The 27,273-nt window shown below is 41.3% G+C and overlaps 2 protein-coding genes across 5 annotated transcripts in view; both read right to left on the minus strand.

Moving 5' to 3' along the window:
* The window catches only part of GNAI3 (G protein subunit alpha i3), a 29,860-nt gene extending 12,092 nt beyond the window's left edge, over positions 1-17,768 (minus strand). The window contains exons 1-3 of the mRNA XM_036916694.2: positions 17,519-17,768; positions 3,040-3,082; positions 2,783-2,924 (exon numbers count right to left, since the gene is read on the minus strand). Of these exons, the coding sequence (XP_036772589.1) occupies positions 2,783-2,924; positions 3,040-3,082; positions 17,519-17,636 (303 nt within the window). The 5' untranslated portion in view covers positions 17,637-17,768. The remainder of the gene's footprint in view (positions 1-2,782; positions 2,925-3,039; positions 3,083-17,518) is intronic.
* A 485-nt stretch (positions 17,769-18,253) lies between these two features.
* Positions 18,254-27,058, minus strand: GPR61 (G protein-coupled receptor 61). Of its 4 annotated transcripts, none has more exons than XM_036916684.2 (3): positions 26,700-27,009; positions 21,614-23,842; positions 18,254-20,977 (listed from the first exon to the last, which is right to left on the minus strand). In XM_036916684.2, exon 2 carries the CDS (start codon positions 23,217-23,219, stop codon positions 21,864-21,866), a length of 1,356 nt encoding a protein of 451 aa, XP_036772579.2. In that variant the 5' UTR covers positions 23,220-23,842; positions 26,700-27,009; the 3' UTR covers positions 18,254-20,977; positions 21,614-21,863. The 4 variants fall into 4 exon arrangements, 2 of the variants coding, with proteins under 2 accessions (XP_036772579.2, XP_036772580.2); XM_036916685.2 differs by having other exon boundaries at positions 21,438-23,842; XR_008997090.1 differs by lacking the exons at positions 18,254-20,977; positions 21,614-23,842 and adding an exon at positions 24,071-24,288 and having other exon boundaries at positions 26,700-27,058.
* Between the last annotated feature and the right edge of the window lie 215 nt (positions 27,059-27,273).

Consider the following 27,273-nt stretch of genomic DNA (forward strand, 5'->3'; position numbering starts at 1 on the left):
TGACCACAGTGCACACCAATTAATTCTGTCAAACTCAGGGTGTTCTGCCTTAATGGCTTTTGCAGAGTAACACTCCTTGAAGATCTTACCTGCATTCTTTCTAGTAATACTTTAAGACCAACCTTCTCTAAGAAACTTTATCTAACATCTATATAAAGATAAAAATTTTAAATAAAGGAACCAGAGTGAGAAAAGTTGAAAAATTATACAAATTGGCAAACATACTCAACAATGAGCATGTCCTTCTATGTGTATGGTACAGAGCTTTATTGAACATCTCAAGACTTTACGGTCCCTTGGTTCTGAAATTTGACCTACACACATGCAAGTATTCAAAAACTTCCTTAAGCATTACTTGTTTTTAAATACCATCATTCTCCTTTTAGAAAATATAAGAGACAGAGCTATTGCTACATATTTTTGCTGTCCTGACTTTGTAAACACTGTTTTCAGAAGGAAACACTTTTCCCTTACCACTTAATCTCTTCCACTGGCTAACTACTGCTTCCCCACAATAAACCCTCTTTACAGGCCTATAAAGAGGCCCCTCTTTACAATGAACTTCATACCCCCACCTTAAGCACATATGAAAAAGCAACCTATCTCACACCCAGCTCTATTCTTTTCCATTCACTCTCTGACCAACCATAAAAAAAACAAGAGGATAAGAAAGGAGCTATAAATATAAATTCTTACAAATGAAAGGAAAAAGAAAAACTTCAAAAATTTATACAACATTTTAATTAGAATGGGTAGATATTGGAAAGCTAGATGACTCAGGATACCTGAGAGGAATTAACGATGTCAACTGCCATCTGGTGACACAGGAATGATCCTTATTTTATAAAGGAGATAAATGATCCTTATTTGATAAAGGAGAGACATCAAAGGAGGAAGGCTTCTATGGTCTGAATGTTTGTTCCCCCAAGTTCATATGTTGAAATCCTAATGTCCAATGTCATGGCATCAGGAGATGGGCTTTGAAAGGTGCTGAGGTGAGGCAGAGCCCTCATGAATAGGATTATTAATGCGTTTATAAAAGAGACCCGAGAAAAAGCTCCCTGCCCCTTCTGCCATGTGAGGACACAAGTCTGCAACCTGGAAGACGGCCTTCACCCAGTCATGCAGTGGCTCCGATTTCGTACTTCCAGATTCTGAAGTGTGAGAAATAAATGTGTTCTTTGTAAGCTACCAAGTCTGTCGAATTTCGGTATAGCAACCCAAAAGGACTAAGACAGAAAATGTCAACTGCATGTGGTGACAAAGCAGTGTCAGGACCCAAAGATTAATCACAACTGATTTGATAATGGAAAGAAATTAAAGGAGAAAGTGGGATGATCAAGAAATATAAAGGAGGACAGACAGAGGGTGAGGAACAAAAAAGGAAGGAACTAAGAGTTGTAAATAACTGAAATGGAAGAAAAAAACAACAAAGACAGGGAAGAGAATAAATACAGTATAACTGACCAGTCATGGGATACACCAAATACAACAGAGTAGTTAGGTGACAGAAGGAATGAGAAGAGGGAGAAAATAATACAATAGAGCTGGTAGGAAGAGGAAGAAAAGGAAAAGAAGGATAGAAAAGCAGGAGGTGAAGAAGGGACAGAAAGGAGTGAGACAAAAATACAGACTTTGCCTATTCTTGCCTTAGCTCTTATGTTTTCTCTGCTCAGAGTCTCTAATTTCTGGGATATGCTACCTCTTTATAAAAACATAAAGTCCTGCACACATTTCTTCCCCTCTTCTTTTGCTAACCTCCTCTCCAGTCATTCAACAACCCTCGCTCTAGCTCATCTTCCTTTCACCATTTCTAAGACTTCCTAGTCTAGTACCATCCAATTATAACCATTTTTCCACCATTTTTCCCTTCAACAATTTCCCTGCTTATTTACTGAATCTTAATTTGCATTTAGTAATTAAGAGATGCTTGGAAGAGTTCCTAAGCTACTTCCCAGACATATAGGCCTCGTCTTTCCAGGCGGCCTCCCCAAGTTACTACTGCCTTCCATCACCCATACCAGGGTAAATATGACACTCTGAACAGAGATGATGATTCCATGAGTTCTAGGAAGTCATTCTATACATTTCCAACCTTCTCTTGGAACTTAGCTGATGATGATATAAAAGATCCCCTGCCTTCATTTTGATCCTCTCCCCACTGCATCAAATATCCTAATTTACAAACTAGACCTTCCAAATACACTAAGAATTATAATTAATCAACACAACTTTTGAATATCTGACATGTTTAAGAATTATACTAGGACACAGTATAATCCAATTCTATAGCCTGGAGTTCAATGTAGTATAGGGGGGGTTCAGTATTCCTGAATACCTAAAAATGACCTCTGAAATTTGGACTTAGTGTTCAAGTCCTTACCAAGTTTATTCTGGAAGACTGGTATTTGCCTTTAATCTCTACATCTCAGAAAGCAGAGCTACAAATTAAGGCAACCTCTTCTATATTACTCCAATTTACTATCATTTGCTACTATAAAATTAAAGTCAATGATGCCATGAAAGAAGCGAGTGAATAAAAAAAAAAACATTATCACAGAAACCTACTGTATATGCACAGAATCCCATCTCCTAAACTCTTTCTTATGGTAGTCATCTAATTATCTCCTAAAGCAGATTGCCAACATTTCTCAAATAGCACATAGTACTTTGCTACATCTTATCTTGTTGCTTAAATTCATTTCCCTAAAACACAAAGCAAATTTTGCTTAACTGCATCTATTGAAAAAGAGCAAGTAAAGAGGAAATGAGAAACACTTACTGCTCTGGCAGCTTCCCCAAAGTCAATCTTTAGCCGTCCCATGGCTCTTATGATAGCAATGATGGACTGTATAGTATTGCTGTAGACAACTACTTTATACTGTTTACATTCTTCCTCTGAATAGCCATCCTCATGAATGATTCTTTAAAAAAAAAGAAACCACAAATCATTACGAGGGACCTAAAATGAAAAGATACTATAGGCTTTTATGCACTGTAAGGAAATGTAGTCTTTCAAAAGGCCATGTTCCAACTTACTTCATCTGTTTCACAATGGTGCTTTTACCAGATTCTCCAGCACCTGAAAGAAAAGAAACCAGACTTTGATTTTTGATTACTTCATTTGTAATCAAACACAAAAACATGAGTGAGATCAACATGAATGATAATTCTCATAATTAATGGAAACTACAGGTCCAGGAAAAACTTTGGCAAGGCTTGCTTTCTATCAGGAAAGACAACAGAGCTTCTCCATTAAAGTTTTACATAACTCAACAACCAAATGTAATTCACTGCAAGTGTCACATGGCTTACTTGATACATTTGTGTAAAGCAGGCATTCTCAAGATGTGGCAACATAAAACACCTCCAGGAATTCATCCTCTACATGAAACTTTATGATATAGACATTGAACAAATTATTAATTACTTTTTGGTTCATTTGTTCTTATTAATTCTTCTGTCAGCAACCAAATCACCATGGACCTGAGGAATGCCTATTTCACACCACTTCCTCTTTCAAAATTTAAAACCCTTTCCCACTTCTGACTCTCAGTTGATGATAATGCCTGTCTTTTACTGGAAAAATTGAAGCACTCAGAAAAAGTTCTCATTTCCCATAACCAAATCCACTCATCTATCTGCACCTACATTAATATTCCCTACCTTCATCAGTAAATGAACTATCTCTGCCAATGTCTAAGACTAACCCCTCCAACTGTGCACTTATCCACCTCATTTTATATACTCAAGGTCTTGGCTGCTACAATTATCCCATGACACTCAAATATCATCAAGTTTTCTCTTCACCGGGACACTTTGATCAGTGTACAATCTTCCATCTTAAAATCACCACACCCACACCCCACTCCTGCCTTTCCTTGACTCCACTTCTTCCTCTAGCTACCACTCCGTTTTCTCTCTTCCTCTGCATAGCAAAACCCCTCTGAGCTGTCTATACCACCAATTCTCTCCTTAATCCACTCCAGTCAGGCGTTCATACTTACCACTCTACTGAAACCACTTCTCAAAGTCTCGAACAACTTCTCCCTTAATAAAACCGTGGTCAGTAGTCAATTCTCAGTCCTTATCTTATTCAACCTCTCAAGCAGAATTTGTCCAAGTTGATGACTTCTCCCCTTGAAATATTTTCTTCACTAGCTAGGCTTCTAGACATCCTCCTGGTCTGACTCCTACCCCACTACTTCTCAGTCTTCCCTCCTGTCTCTGAATTGTAAAGTTTGTGCTGCTTGAGTGCTTCTTCCTTGGCCCTCTTCTCTCCCTACATTCATTCTCCAGGTCATCTCATCTTACGGTTTTAAACACCACTCATAAGCCGTTAATAATAGCGTCTAGTGGGCACTACATACTGTTCTAAGAACTTTGCTTGTATTAACTCTTTTAATCCTCACAATAACCTGATAAAGTAGATGCTATTATTAACCCCATTTTATCGATCAGGTAAATAAATGAAACAGAGAGATGTCAAGTTAACTTGTCCACGAATACACAGACAATAACTGGCAGAGTGGAAACATGCATTCACACAGTCTGGCTCCAAAGTTGTCGTATACTGCCTCTATGTTAATGATTTCCAAATTTAGATCCCTAATCTTGGCTTCTAACTGTGGCTCCAGCATCATATATCTAAACCAACCCCTGATAAATCTCATTACATTTCTAATAAGCATCTCAAACTTAAAATGACCAAAGCTTAGTTTCTGCTTCCCCATCCTTATTCCCAAACAAACCCTGCTCCATCCTGTTTTCTTATCTCAGTAAATGAGACAAGTATTCATCCAACTGTTCAAGCCAAAAATGGTGACATGTAATTAACACACAGATGGAATGTGGGTGCCAGTACCAACATGTATATTAACTATCAGTAAAGCTTAATTTTAAAAATAAAGATAAATATAATTTTAACAGTTTCTTCTTATACTACAGTGGATCATGAGAACACTGGAAAGCACAGGCCTAGATCACCGCAAAAACTTCCCAAAATGGGCCGATACTCCAGACCTCACCTTTCCTATAGTCAGTTTTCCACTTGGTAGCTGGAATGAACTTTATAAAATGTAAATCAGATCGTGTCACAACTCTGCCCCCAAACTCCATGGAGTCCAATTACACTCAAAAAATGAAATCCATGGGCAATAAGAACCAATATGCCCTGGCCCTCTGCCTACCTCCTCACCCTGAATTCATATTATTTTCTACTTTGTTCTCTCTGCTCCTGTCAGACCAGCTTTCTTGCTTTTCTTCCAACATACCAAACTGGTTCTCAATGCACTAGATCCTGACTCATTGTCTTTACATTTACTATTCCCTCTGCTTGGATTAAGTTTCTGCAAGATTTTCTTCTTCACTCAGGGTTCTGCTTCCCTCAGAACAGCCTTTCCTGATTAATCTATCTAAATAGTCCCTGCCCCATCACACTCACTCCCCTTACTTTGTGTTCTATTTTTTCAAAGCCTTTATCATTTCTTCACATTACAGATTTGTTCATTTCCTGTTTTCTCCACTAAAATATAAGCTCCACAAAGATTTATTCATTCCCAAGGCCTAGAACTAGGACTGACATAAACTGGTTATACAATTATTGTTGAACAGATGAATGAGTTTAATAAGCATGATCCTTTAATAAACATTTCTCAATTCTATCAACTAAAAATGTTAAAATAAAATTCAAGTAATTAAAAAACTCCAAACATCTACATAGAATTAAGAGGGGCATTTGTATTTGACTTTATCTTTGTTCTTATCACCTAACTGATCCTCAGGAGTAGCATTAAAATATAGTTAATACTCATGTAGCACAAAAAGAATTTTTCTAATGACATTATTAGAAAGTACTGAGTTCTCCCAAGCATATCAAAAAAAAAAAAAAAAAAACACCCCTAACAATTCAATTCTGGAGAAGAGAATACAAAAGCAAGCCACTTATACTTAAATACTAGTTTAAAACACAGAATTCCCAGATTATTCCATGTTAGCAACAGCTACTAAATTAAATAAGTAGAAATCAATGAAGTAATGTGCACCGTTTTTTATACATTGAAAACACTTTTACCATTTATGTTGAATTATTTTGAGTAAAATAGTAAGTCTATTAATCTCAGAATTAATTTCTACCCATCTCATTAAGTTCTACCCTATAAAGGTACTTATTTTTTAGAAACTATGTTGCCCTACCTCTCTCATGTTTTTCCAAGACTCCCTGATAAAATGTGAGTTTGTTCTTCTCTTTATTATCACAGCTTATATATTCCCCCAAGCTTTTATTTGGCATCTAGCTCAATCTCTTAAAAGGCATGTCTTACTGACCACCAAACCAAATACAGGATTTGCTTCAGTGGGTGCTCCAGGGCATTTTACACAAATAAAGAATGAACTGCTTTATACCCAAAGTCTTTGACCCATTCACAGCTTCTAGATCACCATGAAAAGTGCCACCATCTTACCTTTCCTCCAAGGAGGAAATCTAAGAATCATCTGGAACCCACTCACTCTTCTCTCCTTACATCATCAAGCTATAACAACATCTTCTCTCTTTTATGCATTTCTCAAATTAATCCTTTCTACTCCCCACATAGCTGAGCCTGACACTGCCCCTATTGTTAGAGCTATAATTTTCTCAAACTTCTAGCTCAAAGCCCCTTCTTCCTTCTCATCATTTCCAAATGGCACTATTAAAAAAGCATCTGTTCATCTAGTAATTCCTTAACTTCTTCTAACATTTTTTTTTTATAACCCCTTCTCCTTAGGCCTGAACTCTTCATTTTTACCTCAATCCTCTGTGTTCCATTGCTTCAGTAGTAAATTCCCTTTTAATAACATCTCACTCTTAAGTTTTCCCCATACTGCTTCCCATGTCTCACCTCCCTCACCCAATACATATGTGGTGTTTGGAACTTCCTAATTTTACCTGCATCTTTTTACCTATCTTCCTTAAAAATTCATCACAAGTTTAAGGGGAGATTCATTTGCCCATCTTCAGTCTACCACAGTAGTTAATTGTAAGGATATAAAGAATGGGATAGACACAAAGGAACTGCAAAGACACCGATCTATGGCTTGGAGAGGGAGGAACTGAAGATGACTCTTTGGCAGAAGGGATGGAATCGGATAGGGGATAGAATACACAGGGGAAAAACGTCTAAGGTCCCAGAGACAGGAGGGAATGGGACCAGTTCAACTTAGAAGATTTATCCTTAAAACGATATATATCTAAAGGACATCCTATATAAAAAGGAAGAAAGAATGAGGGGTGAAGCTATAGAGGTTTCTGTGAGAAAAGGAGAGAAATAGTTAAGTTAGATGGTCTCATTCTCAATAAAAGAAGGCAATCTGCAAAGATAAAAGGGTAGAATCAATTTAGAAAATCTTCTTATAAACATCTAATAGAACAAGTAAGACGTGTGTACACATTAGCATACATAATCACCAACACTGTTTCAGATGAAAAACAATTTACCAGTACATACTCCACTGTAGAATCATTATATTTACCTAAGTACATTCTCAATTTTGTTTTTAAGGAGCTCCTTGAGAGCAGGCACCATTATCACATGCCCCCCTTTTTCCTCCCATAATATATAATTCATTATGGGTATGAAAAATGAGAGATGGTGATGACTTTTTTTTAAAGGCAAGTGAGCAGCTAATTATAAACAAATCATTATCATATTATCATATATGAGTAAACATATTCAGCTTATATACACACACTGATTTTAAAAATTAACCCTGAGAGATGGCTGATCCCTAAAAACACTGTCATCACTGATGCCTTTTTTCTCTTTCATTTTGACAAAGAAAATTTACAGCACTATTTTTGGGTAACCCTGTCAGTACTAAAACAAGACACTTTCTTGGTCTCTCTACAGGAACTCCTTATCAGACATATGGGAAGATATGACTAGAATAGGCATAGACAGCCTCTCTCCCATAGCAGTTTGAAAGCCTGGTCAGCAAATAAATTTGATTTTTTTCTAAATTTGATTTTTCTAACTTCACTTAAAAAGTTTTGTCAATGATAACAAACTCTATGGAAGAGTAAAGTGTCGTCCTAGCTCTACCATGACTAGCTGTGTGACCTTGGGCAAGTCAACTAATGTCATGTAAGCGGCTTTGGTCTAGATGTGTCTATGACTGCACTCTAAAATTCTATTACTGTAATTATTACAACACTAAAAGCAGACTAAATCTCTAATTCTGGCACACAGAGGCTTCAAATCAAATCGTGGCTCCACATCTTCCTATTAACCCAACCATTCAAAATAACTACCATAATACAGTGAATCAACATCTCCAATTACGGCCTCCTGATCAAGAAGGGACAGAGTAGAAAGAATTAGAGGGCAGCAAGGAAGGAGCAGTTGTCTAGCAACCAGCCTCCTATATTCATGCTCAAGGATATCCTATAATGGTATAGTCTCAAACTAGCAGAACACTGGAGTTAGACTGCTTTTCTTAAAAAAATAAAATGTGAGTATCTATAACTAAAGATCACAGCAGCACAGTTCATGCTATTTCCAATAATAAGATCATCTATTGCTCCCACTGAGTACTTTTTATTGACAAGCTTAAGCAACTAACAGAGTAAAAATTCAGATTAAGGTTAAAAATGACATTTCATTCAAAATGTTTTTCAAAGTACCATATTTAATAGAGAAAACCCCAGCTGCTTGCTAATTCAGTGAATGAAAAGATTAGCACAATTACAGATGTGAAAAATGTCATGCAGCAAATACAAACTGTTATTCATTCTTTTTTTAAACCAACATATCTCATATGTGCCTGGAGCTGCTGGACACTGAGACTTCATATACAAGTAAGTTTAGGAATTTATGGTCTCAAGGGAGAAGTTAGTCTATTTCTCTTGTGAAATTAGCAAGTTTCCACAGTCTAAAATATCAGAGTAATTTCTTTACCCAGCCCACTGTCCCTCTAAACTTGCCAAGCCTCTGCATGTGAACATCCTTGAAAATCCTGTTCAACTCAAACTTAACTCTTTGTTGAAGCCCCCACCATTCCCTCTGGAAAAGTTATTACCCCCTAATGATGGCTGGCATAGATTATTCCCTTTCAGCATAAATCTCAGAGGTCAAGATTAAATGCCAAACAGTCCTTCCCAGCCACCTCACCTCCTTTTATCTCTTGCTAGCTGTAGCTACTCTTAAAAACAACTATTCGACTATCTTTCCAGTTCTTTATCTGGTTTTTTCATAAACTACTAGTTGATTTCATTAAAATGGTAATGAACCTCTTTTTGGTACAATCTAAAAACCCTTCCACACCTTTGTACTTCTGTCCAGACTCAACCTGGCCCTGCAGGTTAGTGTCAAACACTGTAACACTAACACTTGGTTAAATATTCTAATTATTTGGGTTTGTGCCTATTTAGGACTCCACTAGTCCTAAACTCAAAAGCACACTTCTCACAAACAGCAACAAATTTTGGTGAGGTTGTGGAGAAAGGGGAACCCTCCTACACTGCTGGTGGGAATGTAAATTAGTTCAACCATTATGAAAAGCAATATGGAGATTCCTCAAAGAGTTCAAAATAGAAATACCATTTGACCCAGGAATTCCACTTCAAGGAATTTACCCTAAGAATGCAGCAGCCCAGTTTGAAAAAGACAGATGCACCCCTATGTTTATCACTGCACTATTTACAATAGCCAAGAAATGGAAGTAACCTAAGTGTCCATCAGTAGATGAATGGATAAAGATGTGGTACCTATACACAATGGAATATTATTCAGCCATAAGAAGAAAAAAATCCTACCATTTGCAACAACATGGATGGAGCTAGAGGGTACTATGCTCAGTGAAATAAGCCAGGTGGAGAAAGACAAGTACCAAATGATTTCACTCATATGTGGAGTATAAAAACAAAGAAAAACTGAAGGAACAAAACAGCAGCAGAATCACAGAACTCAGAAATGGACTAACAGTTACCAAAGGGAAAAGGACTGGGGAGGATGGGTGGGAAGGGAGGGATAAGGGCGGGGGGGGAAAAAGAAAGGGGCCATTACGATTAGCATGTATAATGTCCGGGGGTGGGGGGCACGGGGAGGGCTGTGCAACACAGAGAAGAGAAGTAGTGATTCTACAGCATCTTACTATGCTGATGGACAGTGACTGTAATGGGGTTTGTGGGGGGGACTTGGTGATGGGGGAAGCCTAGTAAACATAATGTTCTTGATGTAATTGTAAATTAATGATACCAAAATTTTTTTTAAAAGGGGAAAAAAAAGCACCCTTCTCGAAAGCACAACACAACAGTGCCTCTTTTTGTGTCTCTAACCCCTCCTCCAATCCCATCGAGAGCACAATCTAGGACAGAGTAGGCACATAACAACTGTGGGATGAATGGCTTGAGTTTCTGTGAGACTCAGTAGTTGCCTAATCATATTTGGCAAATGCCAGTTGCAATGGATGGAATTTTCAATGTGGGCAGTTAACAGAAGCAGAAGATTTCCATTTCTCTGCTATCTTTACTCAGTCCCACACCCATTCCTGGACATCAACTCTCACCCCACAACTACACCTAACAATAAATTGGACTCACAAGCCTCCTATTCTCCCTATTACCCCTCTAAACCTTACTCTCAAACTCTGTCCCAGCTCCCATGCACCTACTATCCATTTCAGTGGCATAAACTGCTATAAATTTGTGGTGTCCACCCTGTAACCCAACACCTAAGAGGGATGCATGAAACAGTGAATGCTCAAATATTTGTTCAGTGAAATCAAAGAATGAGTATGTGAGGGCAGAAGATGGAAATAAGTTGCTAGTGGGACAATGATAATGGAGCTCTTCTCTAAAAAAGATTATTCTAGGACGTAATTACATACCAATCACTAAAAACGCTTAAAGCACATAGAATAAATTTTTGATTAAATTTATCTGATCTATTAGACAGAACTTCAAAATATCTGCCTGCCTGTGACCCCTTCCAGAAAAATCTCTGCTTAGCCTCCTGGCGATATGGACCATGCCCCTCTCCGTGATGGGATCAGGAGTAAATACATGACACAAGAGTCATTAGTTGCTGGCTGGCAAAGAGCTTATACCTCGTGCAACCTAGCTCCAAAAAATGAATAGAACCAATCAGAATACCTGAGGATTCTGCACTAGGAGATTCAAAGTCATTCTAAACTATATCGCAATGTGTGAAAACCTAGATTAAGAGGGAAAAAGGCGGCTCACTTAGCCAAACAGTTCTTCTCAAAATGTTATCACTTGAGAATATGAGTAAGTTAACTTTAAGGGTGCTAAAGATCATCTGTTCTCTTTGGGTAACCAGCCAATTAAGAGAGAGAAATGGGGATTCTTTTGCACTTTTGCTGAACATAAAAGTTTAGATGAGCAGTCATTTTTGAGCAAGGAGGGGGATTATCCTCTGGCTGCCTCAATGTTCTAATTGCTGCTTGTGAATAAGTTTTTTACTTCTTTGAAATTAGGGCAACAAAAGGCCATTTTGGCATTAAAGCTAAATCATATGGTATGTATGTATGACAGACTGAAAATGATTTTTGCAAAGGTGTATTTTTTTCAGCTCTGCCTCAAAATTTCCTTCTGAGATGGTCATGTAAAATATGGATTTTAATCCATACAAATAATTATTCATATGTACTAGATATATCCCCTAAAGTTAACTGTAATATTAAATCTATTCACCAAAACCCATATATCCCAAAATTTTACATCTAAAAATGTTAGAATCATATCCCTACCTAAGGCTCTCAAACACTGATGGCAGCATCCAGTACTTCTACATGCCTATTTAATCAAATGTAAATTAATGCCACACTTTAAAAATTCAGCAATAGCAAAATATAAATTGAGTTGCAGACCATAAGGATGTCTACGATTTCAATTTCCTTTACCATATAAATGCTCACTAATGCCGTAGTGAAACCCAAAAGAGCTTGGGTTTTGTATATGTTTTACTTCTACTCACCTTTTGGTTACAGCATGAATTAGTGGGGGGATGGCAAAAAAGTCAGGTAATAAGAGGGAGGAAAATGCAGTCTCTAGATGATTTTCCTCAAGCTGTATCTGTATTTATCTCTATCTATAAAATAAAATATGGCCTAAAATACAGCTACTAAAAATTCCTATCAACGTTCTCCAAATCCCCTGTATACCTTTCCAGACCTACCTCCTATATCGACCCTTCATTTCAGGCACAGATTAGACTTGATGACAAAAAGAGGCCCACAGCAGTGAAACAGTAATGGAACAATGAACACTGTACCATCTCAGCTAATCCTTAACAATCTTTCTTAAACTTTTTAAGTATCTTCCAAGTCTAATAGGAACTCATAGGAAATTCATGTCTAAAGACCATACCCTCCTAAAAATTGTTTCTAAAATCACTAGGCCATCATTCAGGAACAAGTCAAGTAAAGTTGGTCTTTCGGTATCCTTCTTTGCTTTGTTCATTCAGATACATTCATTTCTATTACAACTTAACAGCAAGACACGGAAAATACGATATTTCTTTTACGTAGACCACTATATCAAAACTAGAAGAATTAAACAGTGATCCGAACACAATGTTATTCAGTTCAAGCAGCTTGAATTACAGAAATGATATAGATGATTGCTAAGCAGGTAACAAGATAGCCTGGATAGATGGAGGCTTAAAGATAACTCTAACGTGCTAAACCCTGAAAAAGAATTACTCCAAAATGAAGATAGTTAAAATCTGAGGGGATATCAAATAATAGGGCAATTTCTTTATATTTTCCTGAACATTTACATTATGGGTACTTTATGAATTTATGTCTTTCAGATTTTTAACTTCAGTTTTTAACTACCTACCTAAACAGCCTTATTATGTTAAACTGATTTCCATCAAAGTCAAGAATAAGAGAAATGACAACAGCCCTCTTTATAATTTACTAAAATATTCCATCTGGTAATATTAACTTTTCAGACAAGGGACCCTGAAATCAGACCTCACTGTACAGAAAAAGGAAAATGATGCTCAGAGATTAGGACTAATCTCCCAATTTTCACTCTCTTTGCACTTCACCCTACATTACATGGTTGTCTCCTATCTCTGAACTGAGTTACCAGTTTAAAGAGATGTATTTATTAGTGCTAGTCTATTGTAGTCTGTTGATTAGGAAACACATTAAAAAAAAAAAAAAAAAACTTCAGTAATCTAAATGTAATGTCCACTGCTCTAGACATTTCTTTAGAGACCTGTATTTTTATTTTTTGGGTTTTACTGCTAATATTGTAGTTCCTGAATACTTAAAGCATCTCTTCCTCCCCACTTCCCCCAACAAGACCCGCTCCCTAATAAACAATACTAGACTAGACTATAAACATAAGGATAAGACCGACCATGGATAGTTGCAGCCCTGATTGAAAGGTTACACGCCCTGTCAAATCGAGTGAGTACTAATCTCCTATTCTACGGTCATCACTGTACTTACTATAGAATTCGCATAGTCAAGGAAGTTTACAATATTGTAATTTCTGAAAGGACCATATTTTCAGACTGCAGAAGTGATGAAGGCATTTAAATAAAATACACAAATAATAATAAGTCCTTATAAAAAACAAACGTATTTTTGCAATTTGAATATCTCTTTTTTATGCCAGTTTCTTTTTTCTTGCCCAGACACAAGATGTATCTTCACAAGAAATTTAACAAGTATGAATCTTATGACAGATAAATGGCAAACATTAGAAAGAATATCATCCTACAAGAATATAATGTAGTAGCATATTTACCAAAGAACAGTCTCATTTTTAATAGTAAGCTTATCCATCCAGTAATACTGCAGATATTTAAATGAAAATAATCACTTGCACAATACAGTGTGCAAGTCAATTAGATGATTCCAATTCTCTACATGCAACTTAACTTTTGCCATACCACCACCAGGAAAATCCTAAAAACAAAGCATTAATCTTACTTTGTATAATAATGTTTTCTCAAGATCTGATAAGGGAACTATCAAGAAGGGAACTATCAAGAAATGGAAAACTAGACGTAGCACAGGAGATCATTCAATAACTTACAAAACTAAATGATACTTAATTTCTTTTATCACAGAAAATGGTAACTATTAAAATTCCTTGAAGAGCTTTGAAAAGGGTATATTCATTTTAAAAATAAAAAAAACATATTTGAAACACCCTTTAAAAAAGTAGCTAAAAAGATAAGCTTCACAAACATCAGTGTAATCATATAAGTTACCATGTGCTGAACACTTATTTGTTAAGCATTATACATAATCTGTCATATTATTAAACAGGCATCATCATCCCCACTTTAGGTATGTGAAAATTAAGATTCATATAGTTAAGTCACATGCTCTGGGTCTTGCAGCTAGTAAGTGGAGGAGGGAATTGAATTTAGTGTCGTGTGACTCCAAAAGCAGTGCTCTTATCCATTATATCAGTATTTCCCAACTTTTAACACATCACGCCATGTACTACAAATGATAATATTTGTAAGGCTTACTGAGGTGAGCTGGAGGGGTTTAGTGAAAATGATATTTTTTTCTTTACACTATAAAATCATGACATGAATAATAAAATACAAAGTATTACAGATGACATTAAATACTAATTGGCATAAATGAAATATTTACAATTGCCAAATTCAGGAAGTTTACAGAGGGAATCATAACAAAAATATTCAAACATTATTTCAATTGTAAAATTTTGAAGTATAAAAATAATTTGAAATTTCAAAACTATAAAAAACTTGCAAACAACACATTTGTACATCATCCTATGCACTGCATTCTGGTTGGGAAAGGAGATATTCTGATTAAACACAGATTTAGTATATGAAGATTTTCCCAATAACATATTTAGAGGAAATTCAAGTCAAAGGTATCAGAGAATTACAATACCGAAGTCTTCCTTAATAATTCAGCCCACGCTAGCTTCTTAATTTGAATTTCTGTAGTACCTATAATCTGTGACATTCATTTTGATTTAGTACTAATAGCAGCTAATATTCATTGAGCTAATATTATGCACAAGGCTAAATTGTACTTTACATTATTATCTTATTTAATCCTCATGGCACTCCTGTTAAGTACCTCTATTTCCTTCATTTTAAAGATAAGGAAACTGAGGCAGAGAGAAATTGAGTAACTTTCCCAAGGTTATTTGGTGGTATATGGGAATGGGAATAATAATTTGAAACAGTCTGACTTCAGAGCCCATGTTGTTTATCACCATGCTAAACTACATCCCTGCAGAGAAGAAAATACAGTAATATTTAATGAATACCTATTCTGTGCCAGGAGAGACAAGGGTAAGTAAACATCTCAACTTAAGACTAAGTTCTATAGTTTCACAGTGATGAAGTAAAAATGACTTACATGTACATCAAAGATATTCCACAGCAAAAAGAAATTGTATACTGTGATGGGTGCGATTCTGTTTACAGACATAGCAAGGAAGATAGCTTTAATTTAATATGTGCATTATGAAATAGCTCAAGCAAGAGCATCTGTCTCTACAACCTAATTAAATTTGTTGATTTAACTTGGTCAAGAATATTTTTTAAATCTTAAAACAATAAAATTGATAAAAATTAAAAGCAAATGCTTTAGTTCTTTGGTTTTCACTTACTGCTTTTGAAGTTCTCTAAGTCACCATGTATTTAATTTTGTTTTAATTTAAATGCACTATTATAAAGTCCTGAATAAAGATTTTTCTAGACATTTGGACAAGTTCTAGCCTAAATTCTGCCTGCCAAATCCTGCCAATTGGAAGAAAGCCTCGGAATTTATAACTGATGATCAGTGTAAATCAAACACTCAGAAAATGAAAACACCCCTTTGATGTTATACCAATCAATCAATATAGACAGTGCTAACGCTTTGAGTATTACAGTTTATATCAAACATCTGAAAGGCCACAAGAAGCAATGTCCAACATTGGCTGGCTCATGCTGGTTAACAGTAAGTATTCAAGAATGTTCTACTATGTACCAGAGACCATGATCATCCACAAATAATACCTGTTACACAGAGTGGCAGTCTACAACTACAATCTGAATTCATGCATTATGCAAGACCAGATATTTAAACTGAAAGCTCAAGCTCCAACGCCTACCTTACCCCGCTACAGCCAAAGTGCTGTTACCAGTGCTCCTGCAATCTACAAACCAAGTAATTTCAAGAGACTACCTGGGCACCCAGAACATTCTGGAGAACAAAATAAACCTCGGATTATGATGATGCAGTCTCTCCTCTGGAGCTTTACACATGGAAATTTGGCACTTTCCTTAAAACAACTTCTTTTTCTCATTTTAAAAAGTAAAGTTCTATTGGTTACAGAATCCATTACTCCTATTTATTCTTCTCTAACAAATCCCTAGAAAATACCAGGACTGAAAAATGTGACTTGATTTATTGGTTAGCTGATACCAGCGTACTTCATATAATTTACTAGCCTCTATAAGCCAGTCTTTCAAAATTTTTAAAACAAATCATGCTGAGTAAAATGTAGACTGTACGCAAAAGCTACTTAAAACGAGTATCAGGTAAAATAAACAGTAATTCTTGAAGACAATATTTTTAGTTTAATGAGACCAAAAAAAAAAACCAAAACAGATCCCCAGAAGTCTGTCACAGCTTTTACAGTAAGAATGCCCAATTTTGTTAATGTATCCTAAGATAACTCCACTCCCACTGCACATCATCCCTAGCAACTATTCAGTAACTCTCAGTGTGTAATCTATTGTCCACTAAGACTTTGGCCACAAACCTCAAACAAGCCAGTCCTTAAATTCCCACAGCTCACCCCATCTCTCGACAAAAACAAGGAAAGGAGTTATAAAACCTTAAGGGATTAAAAATACTAGAGAAGAGTGGAGAAGTATAGTTACTGCAGCTATGCTCTTTTCCTTTATACCTGAGAACTTGTCATTTATCTTAACCACACACCTTCATGTTTCTGGATAATCCAGGGTTCCTCCACATGACGAATAGTTCAAAATGCCCACTCTCTAATAGCTGACAGGGTCCTTATGTGACCATTGTCCCAGCCCTTCTATTTATATTAATCTTCAAGTCTCCCAGCTCTATCCTGTCACACACTATCACCACGCTCCATACTCACAAGCCATTATAAAAGCCGAACACACTATCCCGTCCTCCTTGCTATCAACACATTCCAATCTCTTAGAAAACCTTACCTAAGATCAGTTCTTTATGAGTTTTCCCCATATTTCTAACATAGTCTACATGTCTTGCTGCCCAAGTTTTCCCCGCTAAACCCAATTCCAAGGTGGAGTCACACCCTCTCTCCAGCCTAATTCCTACAACCCCAAAACCCCACCCCCTCATCACGCTCTCCACGGCCTCAGCCACTAACCCAACACCCCGCCGCGTGCCCGTCACGTTCTCCAGATCCCTTCGGGGTCCTTCCCGCCTAGCCGGAGGAACCCCCCCTCAGGGCTCCCAAGGGCCTAGGCGCTCCAGATTTCCCCGTCAGCCCCGCCCCCAGACCCCTCACCGAGTAGCAGGAGCTTCACTTCTTTGGCCGCTTTCTCTCCGTCCTCCCGCAAGTTGCGGTCGATCATCTTACTCCGCTCCACCGCCGCCTTGTCTTCGGCGCTCAACGTGCAGCCCATGGCGGCGGCGGGAGAGGGGACCGGGCCCGGACTCACTTACACAGCGCTGAGACTGTGCAGCAGGGCTAATTGAGACAGCTCCTACTGCTGGGCGGCGGCCCTCTCCGTCAGCTTCAGGAGCGGCGGAAGAACCCGGATATCCGGCGTTACGACACTTCCGGCAACGCCCCGCGACGGTTACTCCTAGACCCTCGCCAGTCGGGGTAGAAGAGGTGCGATCGAAAGCGGAAGTTCGCAAGAGAGGGTTGATGAGGCGAAGAAGCGCTCTCGCGGAGTAACGAGGTTCTGTCGATCTCCCGGTGCGCCGCTCAACCTTAGTCCTTTTTCACCTTTCGGCTGCCTTATTTGAATAAACGTAGAAAAACCAGGGACTGGCTTCTCCAGTTCAAGGCGCCCTGCCGCAGTCACACAGACGGCCTTGGATGGGGAGGTGAGTGGGTGGGGATTTCCAACTGACAGCCCACAGTCCGCACGGGAATTTCTGCTGGAAATGTCTCACTGGCCAGAAAGTCCCTTTGATCTCTGGCTGTGGAGCTCTGGGACCCTTGCCCCTTAAGTGTAGGACCCTCTTTCTGCTGGGATCGTCTCAGATCTATCGGACGGAAACAAACTACAGAGCCTGGGCCCTGGCCACGTTTCACGTCTGCGATCTCTAAGACCTACCGTGCCTAGGACTTAAGCGATCCCTTTCTGCCCTCTCTTCTGGCCCACCGCCTACTGCTCTCAAAATGTACTCTGGTTCTTGTGCAGTTAATGTGCGAATTTCTGTGGGCTTGAGTTGCGCAGCTACTATGCCAGCAGAGGGCCACTTGAAATAGGTAACTGAGTGTGAGTTAGAAAGGTAATCATGTAATTCCTCCATAAAATTTCCATGTTACCTTTCTCCAATATAAGTCAGTTTCAGCGCTTATAGATCGCCCTGTCTTCGACTTAGGACTTCTACCAGGATTAGTCAGCCTCAGTCCCACACCCCAATACAAACCAGTGCATCCTGTGAATCTCCTAAAATTTCCTGTTGTGGTACCATACAAAAGGAAAATTCTAGTAAAATTTGCCTCAGCTCTAGCATCACTTGAAAATAAATCTTTTATGAAAGTGCCGGATTGATAGCCTTTTTCACTAGTAATTCTGGGGACTACATGTAGTATAGGTGGCCCTAAATTACCTTTACTACCAGACAGCTACACAAATACTCTCACCATACATCCCAGGGGAACTCTTGTAGTGCCGAAAACCTTTACCTGTGATTAAAAATTATTTCCCTAATAAAATGTAAGGTCCCAACGAAAAGTCTGTATAGTGATTCATTAATTAGATTTCTTGAGAGAAATCTAGAAGCTCCTTTAGACAGCCTCATCCACCATAACTTATCAATGCCAGTTCTTAAAAGTTTGAAAACTCTCCTACTCATTCCCAAATGACAGAATAAAAGAGACTGCTTTTCCATAGTCAGTACTTATGGGGGGGAAAGGGCAAGAGGAAAGGGAAGAAAAATCAACATTTATTGAGTACCCATTTGCCGGGTATGGCTAGGTGCTGCCATGTATCATGTCTTTTAATCCTCACAATAACCCTGTGAAGTAGGTAATATTAGCCCTGTTTTTAAGATGAGGAAATAGGCTTGGAGAAATTAAGCGACTTTCCCAAGTTCACACAGTGAGTAAGTAGATGTCCGACTCCAAATTCACCCCTTTTCTACCTTGGCACTATAAGATGTTCCCTGGGGAGACCCGACACGTCTTAAGATTGAAAGTTACGCCAACACCACTAGGGTGCAGGGAAGAAGTAACTGGCAGCATGGTTGTCTAAGCCTGTTGATTCTTCAGTGAGAGGGAAAATTAGGTCAGATTTTGTCCAGGAACAGCTTTCACAGCTAAAAGTTACATGCTGAACTTTACCAAGTGATCCTGGTACCTAGAGAACTCCTGAAAGGTGGTCAAGGCAGAAATTGTTGGCAAAGTTCTCAACAAGAAAATTTTTTATTTCCTTCATGATCTGCACAGGGAAAAATAAATGGCAAATGAACCAGCAAATGTCAATTCTGTAATAAAATCCTGAGATCATATAATCAGGAAATTTCAGCCTGAATCAGAGATATCCTTGCACTTAAAAAGGAAGGGTTGGAGGGCAAAGTCAAGGAAGAGGCAAAATAAATTAACAAAATGGCTGCCAAGCAATGTTTAATGCCTTCCCCTCTCCCCTTTCCCCTGTCACAAACCTTCTCCTTCCCTATTTCTACTGGACTCAACTGCCATCTGCTGGCAACGCTTAGGACCTGCTAGCTGATCAGTGATGTTTGGAAGTTTTCCCCTATCTAGGAATGACATTCCTCTTACAAGGGGAGGGGAGAGAAAACATTTTTCAGTCACAAAGACTCTCCTGGGTTATATGCTAAGAGATTTCCTCAATATAATAGGTCCTGGACTAGAGTAAGTCTAGTGGGAAGACAGAAACCTGGAAAGTTTCCTAGATCTAAAGGTGGAAAGCTATTTGCCCAGCTTCAGTTAATATTTTCATCAACTAGAGTTTCATTTACAACCCCCACACTTTCCACAATCTGTAGGAAGCCTCCATGTAGGTATCTTGCTGCAATGGACTGAACTCAGAAGATAGAAGCATAAACATTCTCCAGTATATTTCTCAACACATATTCTATAGTGCATTACCAGATGTAAATGCTCTAAAAATACAAGATGCCTGATCAGATTAGACTATGAACTCCTTGAAGGCAGTGATGCCTCATCCTCTGTGTGGATCCCAGAGAATATTGGCCATCCAGCTATTATATACTGAATTGAACTGAAGGGTCAATGTCAATATCAGTGTAGCTTTTATAATAAAAAGTGTTTATTGGCTGTTCAAAGGGGAAACTATCCCACTCCCACCAGCCCGTCTTCCCCTTTGATACCCAAAGAGCTGGGAATGTGTTCAAATATAGACAACACCACCCTCTGGTCCTGCCTTGACCTTATTTTAATGTTACCTGATTCAAGTGGGGGAAGTGGATGGACAGGTAGTCCCAGGTGGGTGTCCTATCCAGTTTGCAATTATTACCCCTCCCTTGAAAATACCACCACCAAGACCAAGACAGTTCCTACAGTCTCAATGAACAGCTGAGCCCAACTCCTATGCCCTCTCTCCAACCCAGGGCTGCAGATAGGAGAGAGAGTTAAGTCTTTGTTATTGAAGCTAATTTTGAGAGCGATGAATGGGAGTAGAGAGGCATTTAATGGACTATGGAAACCCCACCATTCCCATCCCAACCTTAGTCTTTGTACCCGGTTGTCCAGGGGGCTGGAGGTTGGTCACTGCCATGAGGAGAGAGATCAGGGAGGCCAGTCCTAGAAAAAAAAGATTGACAATATTATTGGTTAGGGTGCCTCTGTGTTCAACCACCTTAGCAATCCAAATACTAACCCCCCCTTCCCTCCAACCCCAGCCTTTCCACTTCATCCTAAACAAGCAGAAAGAGCCATCCTATCTTATTCTTGCCTCTGCTGGGATCAAGCCCCAAGCGGACCTCCCATATGCAGGAGACAGGAAAATACAACAGAACGGCTATTCTTGAAGAGTGGGAGAGCTGCAGTTGGCTCTCCTGCCTTCTACTCTGTGTACCCTTATTGCTACTTCCCCTTGCTTCTGGTCAAACTCAGGAATATACCTAGCTGATCTTCTCACATTATGGAAATCTCAGGTCTAAAACTAGAAAAAGATCTATGAACTCAAATGGAAACACTTGATTGTAATTTAGCTCTTTTTAAACCTAGCAAAGAAATAAGAAGACACCGGTCATTTTCTTACCTTGTTTGGGTGAAATTACTGCCCTGGACAACAACACTGAAAAATGAAATACCTTAAAGGGTCCACAGAATAACTCCAAACCTGACCTGCTGCCCTATATCCTCCAACTTCTATCCTGAGAATTTCCCTGATCCCTGATGCATGGAAAGTTCACTGGTTGAAAGGCATCATCTCACCTTCATGATCCTTTTACTCTTGTTATCATCTCACCAAGTTCCCTCCCCCAGTAGTCAAGGATCATAGCCATGTCCAAAGCTTTGGCACACATCCATCCTGTTGGCTCCTGACCCAGAAAACACTAAGTAAAAGCTGTGTGCAGAGACCCCAGCCCCAGCCCCAGCTGGCTGGGAAAGGTGATCCCACAAGGTGTTCCCTGCAGTCATAACCAGCCCCAAGCCCATCTCCCTCCAAGTGTCCAGCAGCGCATCACGAATCCAGCCGAGGTGAGGGGGCAGGACAGAGGTAGCTGTCCGACATGATGATGTCGCTGGTGAGTTGTTGCTCCAGGAACTCAGAAGTCTCTTCAGCTATCTGACCTGGAATTCGAAAGTCAACAGCAGGTGGTTCCTGCTTGGGGCTGGGTAGGGGCCGGGAAGCCCAGGACTCTGTAGGACAGCCAGTACCCTGAAGGAACTGCAGGAAGTTCTCCTCAATGGAGCCTTCCCGGCTCGGTAGCCTCAGCTCCTCCTCTGGCGTCTGCTTGAAGAAGCAGACAAACTGCTTGCTGAGCTCTCCCCGGATCTGCCGGTTGAGACATCCATAGAAGAAAGGGTTGGAAGTGAAGCAGAAGTAGCCAATCCAGGTTACCACATTCTCCACCTGCCCAGTTGAAATGGGTTGGGCACTCAGGGCAACATAGAGATGGAAAGAAAAGTAGGGCAACCAACAAAGCAGGAACTGTCCCCCCACAGCCAGGAGGACCACTGCTGCCTTCCCTCCCCCAAACGTCCGGTGCGGGGTGGTCTGGGGGGCCCCCGAGCTGGTGACCATAGTGGAGCGGCTGCTGAGGGACTCAGAGCGTTGCCGAGGTGTCTCCATCCATGTGGGCAGTGGTCCGTGCTGTATGGCAGCCACCCGGGCTACTCGGAACATGCTGCAGTAGACCACAAGGATGAGGAGCAGGGGCGACAGGAAGTAAAGGGCAGCAAAGACCACCACGAAAAGCCGACAGTAGGCACTGTTGCTCCATTGGAGTGAGCAGCCTGGGGAGATGCTGGGAGCTCCCTCCTCCCGGGAGACTCTTCCCAATACTGGCACAGAAGCCATGGCTAAGGCCTTTACCCACACACCCACCAGCACAGAGGCCACCAGCCCCAGCGTCATGCGCACCTCGTAGCGCATGGGGTGGACCACATAATAGTAGCGCTCCACATTGATGGCGGACACCGAGAGAATGGCCAAGCTGACAAAGCATATGCTCAGGAACAAGTAGAGGCGGCAGGCAACCTCCCCAAAGAGGTCATGGTCAAAGAGGGCAGAGCTGGAGAGCATGGCCAGGGGCATGAGGGTTAGGGCAGCCAGCAGGTCCACAAGACAGAGGTGGAAGACAAAGACAAATTTTCGGAGGGCAGGTGTCTTGGCGATAACAGCCATCACAGCTGCATTGCCAGCCACAGCGATCAAGTCCAGCAGGAGCATGAAGAAGAGGGCCACAGATTCCGAAGCCACGTCCTGAAGCCCCACCTCTGGGACCCCACTGGCAGTAGGGGGACCTGGGGTTTGAGGGGCCCTCCCCAGAGTGGAAGAGTTTCCTGATGACTGGGGGATGGGTGAGGACTCCATGGGGCCAAAAGAGGACACCCAGGGCACCTCCTGTCACAGGCCCATCCCCCATCCTAGTCCAGTGACCCTGGGATGGCGAGCCCAGGCTTCGCAATTTTGTGGGGGCCGAGAGGTGGGGGAAGATGGTGCCTCCCGCTGCAGCCTTTCTGGCAGCCTCCTATCACCAGCCGTCGGGGCTGAATTGCTCTTAACAGAGCACCAGACCAGTAACGGAGGATTCAGGAGCTCATCTCTCCTGGCAGGAAGCTGCTGGGGTCTGCCTTGGTGATTTTGAAGAAGCAGAAGAGAGAGATGCATGTGCCTCGCCCATTCATCCCACCTTCTGAATGGTCTCCAGCTCCTTTTCCACTTCCTTTTCTCTGTTCTCCATACCCTTCTCCCCTCTCAAGGACTGTTATCCAGAGATTCTAAATCCTCTGTCTCCCCTTTCCCAGAGTCCTGCTGGGCTCTGGGATAGCGCCCCAGTTTTAAAGTTGCTTATGTAAATTTCCTGATTTCTTGTCTCCTCAGAATGGTAAGAGCTGTCAGGGTGTAGAAGGAACACAAGATTTGGTTTCCAGTCCCAGGTCTGGGAATTATTAACTCCGCAAGTCCTCTGAACTTCAGTTTCCTCGTAAAATCATCTGCAAGATGAAGGGAACAATACCTACTTCACAACTGTCCAGAGGATCCTGTGAGATTTATTAATAACAATACTAGTAATAATAATATTTATATGGCACTTTCCACATGCCAGGCCCTCTTTCAAGCACTCTACATACATTAACTCATTTTAATCCTCACACAACCCCATGAGGTAGATATTATTCTAATCCCCATTTTGCAATTGATAAAACTGAGGTCTAGAGAGGTTAACTTGCCAAAGGTCACACAGCTAGTACATGGCAAGGTCCTGGTACACACCTGGGGGGTCTGGCTCCAGGGCTGGTCCTCTAGCCCCCTGGTGCCATGCCTGAGGGAGCCCCCCACAGCAGCTGGAACATAACAGGCATTCAGTAAAGAGTTGTTGGATTTGAATCATTGCTAAGAGTGTCTCAGTGCTCTGAGGCTGCCACTGGGAAGATATCACCTGGAAAGGGGAGAGACCGTGCTGTCGTCTCCACCAACATCACCACCCCAGAGACACAGCTGTCACTGGGACAGTATTGAGAAGGAGCAGTGAAAACAACGTCCCTGATGAGAGGAAACTGGGAGGTCAGCTCATCCAGCCTCCACTGCTCCCAAAGGCAGAAGGGCATAAGTCACTTGAAAACTGCCCTTCTCCCCAAATCTCTGGTCATGGGACTGGAGGGTCCCTGGACCAGAGCCCTCTTGATCCTGGACTGTGAGTACAGTCACACCCTGAGGAGGGAGGAGTAGGCATCCATACAAGAGATGGGGTAGGTGTGAAGAGTAGTTAGGTAACTATGATTGTGGAAGTGGGTGAGCATAAAGCAGAGAAGAAAACTGGAAGAAACTGGGAGAGAAAGTAGTCTGGAGTCTCAGTGTCTCATTTCTCTTAATCAAATGGCAGATCAAATCTGTTTTATGTGTCTCATTATCTGTGCTGAGTTTTCATATAATTGAAGTAAATTGCCCAGTGTAGTAATTTTTTTCATTTCCATATACTATTCTTGCAGTCCAGATTCCCTCAGTACAGTGTGCTAAGGTATGCCAGTTAGAGGCAAGCTGTGGGCATGCCAGGTCTGATGGGCTTTCTGTAAGCAAATCACCAGTTCCCTGGGTCAGTTTCCTCGACTGTAAAATGGGAGAGTTGGACTGAAGAACCTCCAAGTGTTCCACATGTGATAACATTTGATGATTCTCTGAGTTTCTAGGCTATGGGCTCTGGGGTTTGCTAAATTTTTTAAAACCATCATTTTCTGTGATAAAGAAGACTACATGGGGCAGATAGTCCCCATTCCTCCTCCATAGTTACAGCCTTACCATCACCCTTGGTTTTTGGCATTACCACCAACCTTGCACTGATTTAACTTTTAACATGCCATGCATGCAATATATGCTCAATACAAATTTGTGAATTGAATCAAACTGAAATTAATCTGTTGAATTTCTGCCCCCTTACTCCAAAAACACTCACTCACTCAGCTGGGTACCAGCCAGGGGATCTCTTCTGGAAAGGGTAACTTGGGTTCCTGAACTCCAGGTAGCCCTGATGTAGGACAGCTGTCTAGAGATGTGCCTCTCCCCAGTGATAACAGAAAGCTCATTTCACAGATAAAATGGCCACACAGACTCAGGGTCTGCAGAGAAGGTGAAGAGAGGGCCCCAAAATGGAGACATCAGCAGTCTATCAAAAAATACAGAGAGAAATACTAGGCAGGCATCCTTGCCCTTTAGTTTCTATGCCATGACTTTCCCACCCTTTCTAGCCAGGAGAGGGCCTCCAAAGATGGGCTCCAAGGCCCAGCGAGTTAAGTGATTAAAGGCCCACCATGTCTGCGTGGACATCAAGAGTCTGCCAGGAGGGCCCACTCAGGGCCCCAGACTGTTGGAAGCAGACATGGTTTCCACGTGGAGAAGGAAGGGGTACTTTGCAGCCATGATGGAGCCCCAGGCAAGAGGCATTGTATGTTTCTCTCTTCCATAGCCCCCTCAGCCTTCCCAGTATCTCCACACTGACTCCAATTCCAGAATTCCAAATTTCCTCCTAACAGACAGAACAATATACCTGTTTCCCAGCACTCCCTTGCTGATGGACTGGGGTTATGAAGGGGAAGGCTGTGGTACAGCGGTTTCAGAGGGAAGCTCAGGGAGCCTGACTCCACTCCTAGCTCACATCATCATTCCTTTTCAGAAGCTCTTGTTCTTCCACTGCTTCCTTCCAACAACCCCTCCCTCACCTCCAGGACCTCTCAGTACCTGAATGTTTTGCCACCATAGGGGCTAAGGTCTGGGCCACTAACAGGCACAGTCAAGTTACAAATATCCTTGTTTCAGGATGCAAGGTGTACATAAGTGCCCAACCCAAGACGACAGAGGTGTCGCTGGGATTCACATGCACCTGTTTCCCAGATACAGAGCTTCCATCTCAAGGACCCAAGCCCAGCCTTCCTTCAGACAAGAGCATGCCCCTCCTAAGCTAGGGGACATTTCCAAGGGGCTACCACACCTCTCCCCAATAGAGTTGCCCACACCCAGGATGCAGAGTTGCCCATCAGCCTGGATGGCAAAGGACTCATTCCTAGGATGTGGGGGACCCATCTCTATGACATGGAGAAAGACAGGGAACTGTCTGCCCGCTGGATGTGGGTACTCCTGCTGGAAGGAGATCAACCCCCATCTCTAGGCTTCTGAGATGCCCATACCCCCGTGCTGCCCTTGGGTTTCCTGGGAGCCCATCCCTTGACAAAACTGCCCACCATAAGGTAGGGTGGACTGGTCCTTGGGCTGCAGAGCTACCTTTCTGTGGGGTATCTCAGGACTCAGCACCAGGCCCTGGGACTGGCCCTGGTTCCTGGCCTAGTCGGCAACTCCTACCTTTGCTGAGCAGCTCTGGCTCCCATGTGATAGCTCCTCTCAGCTGATGCTTCTCCAAGGCTGCTGAAGCCTGAACTACTGCAGTGATCAGTGAGAGGCAACCGGCAAAGCAGGATGCTCTGAGAGCTTCTGGGTCCTAATGGCCTCCGGCTTCCCACCCAGCCCCTTGGAGCCAGGAACCAGGCACCAGTGCACCCAGGCAAGGCCCAGGAGTATGCCCAGCCCCACTCACTTTTCTGAGGTTGCTGGAGTGACATCTCAAAAGCTAGTGGAGCCAGGTGATGGTAGGCAGGGGAGACCTTCCTGGCCAGCCTGATGAAGTAAAAAGAGCATGTGGAGTCAAAAATCCAGATTTAAGGCCTGGCTCTGGCACGTGCTAATTATGTGACCTTGGGCAAGTCACTTCCCATTTCTGGCCTTGGTTTCTTATTTGTTAAAGAGAATATAGGACAGATGATCCTTAAGGCTGCTGGTTCTGTGTGACATTAGAAGCAAGGTGCTTTTGCAGCTGGCCAGTCAGTAGAGACTCAGGGCCCCACCCAGGGTTAGGCCTGGCAGGGGCCAGGCTCCAGGG

The sequence above is a fragment of the Manis pentadactyla genome, chromosome 4, assembly GCF_030020395.1.
Source record: "Manis pentadactyla isolate mManPen7 chromosome 4, mManPen7.hap1, whole genome shotgun sequence".
Lineage (NCBI taxonomy): Eukaryota > Metazoa > Chordata > Mammalia > Pholidota > Manidae > Manis > Manis pentadactyla.

Bases quoted from the DNA above. Each gene is read 5' to 3' on its own strand.
- GPR61 (XM_036916684.2), bottom strand. From the start codon at position 23,219: ATGGAGTCCTCACCCATCCCCCAGTCATCAGGAAACTCTTCCACTCTG.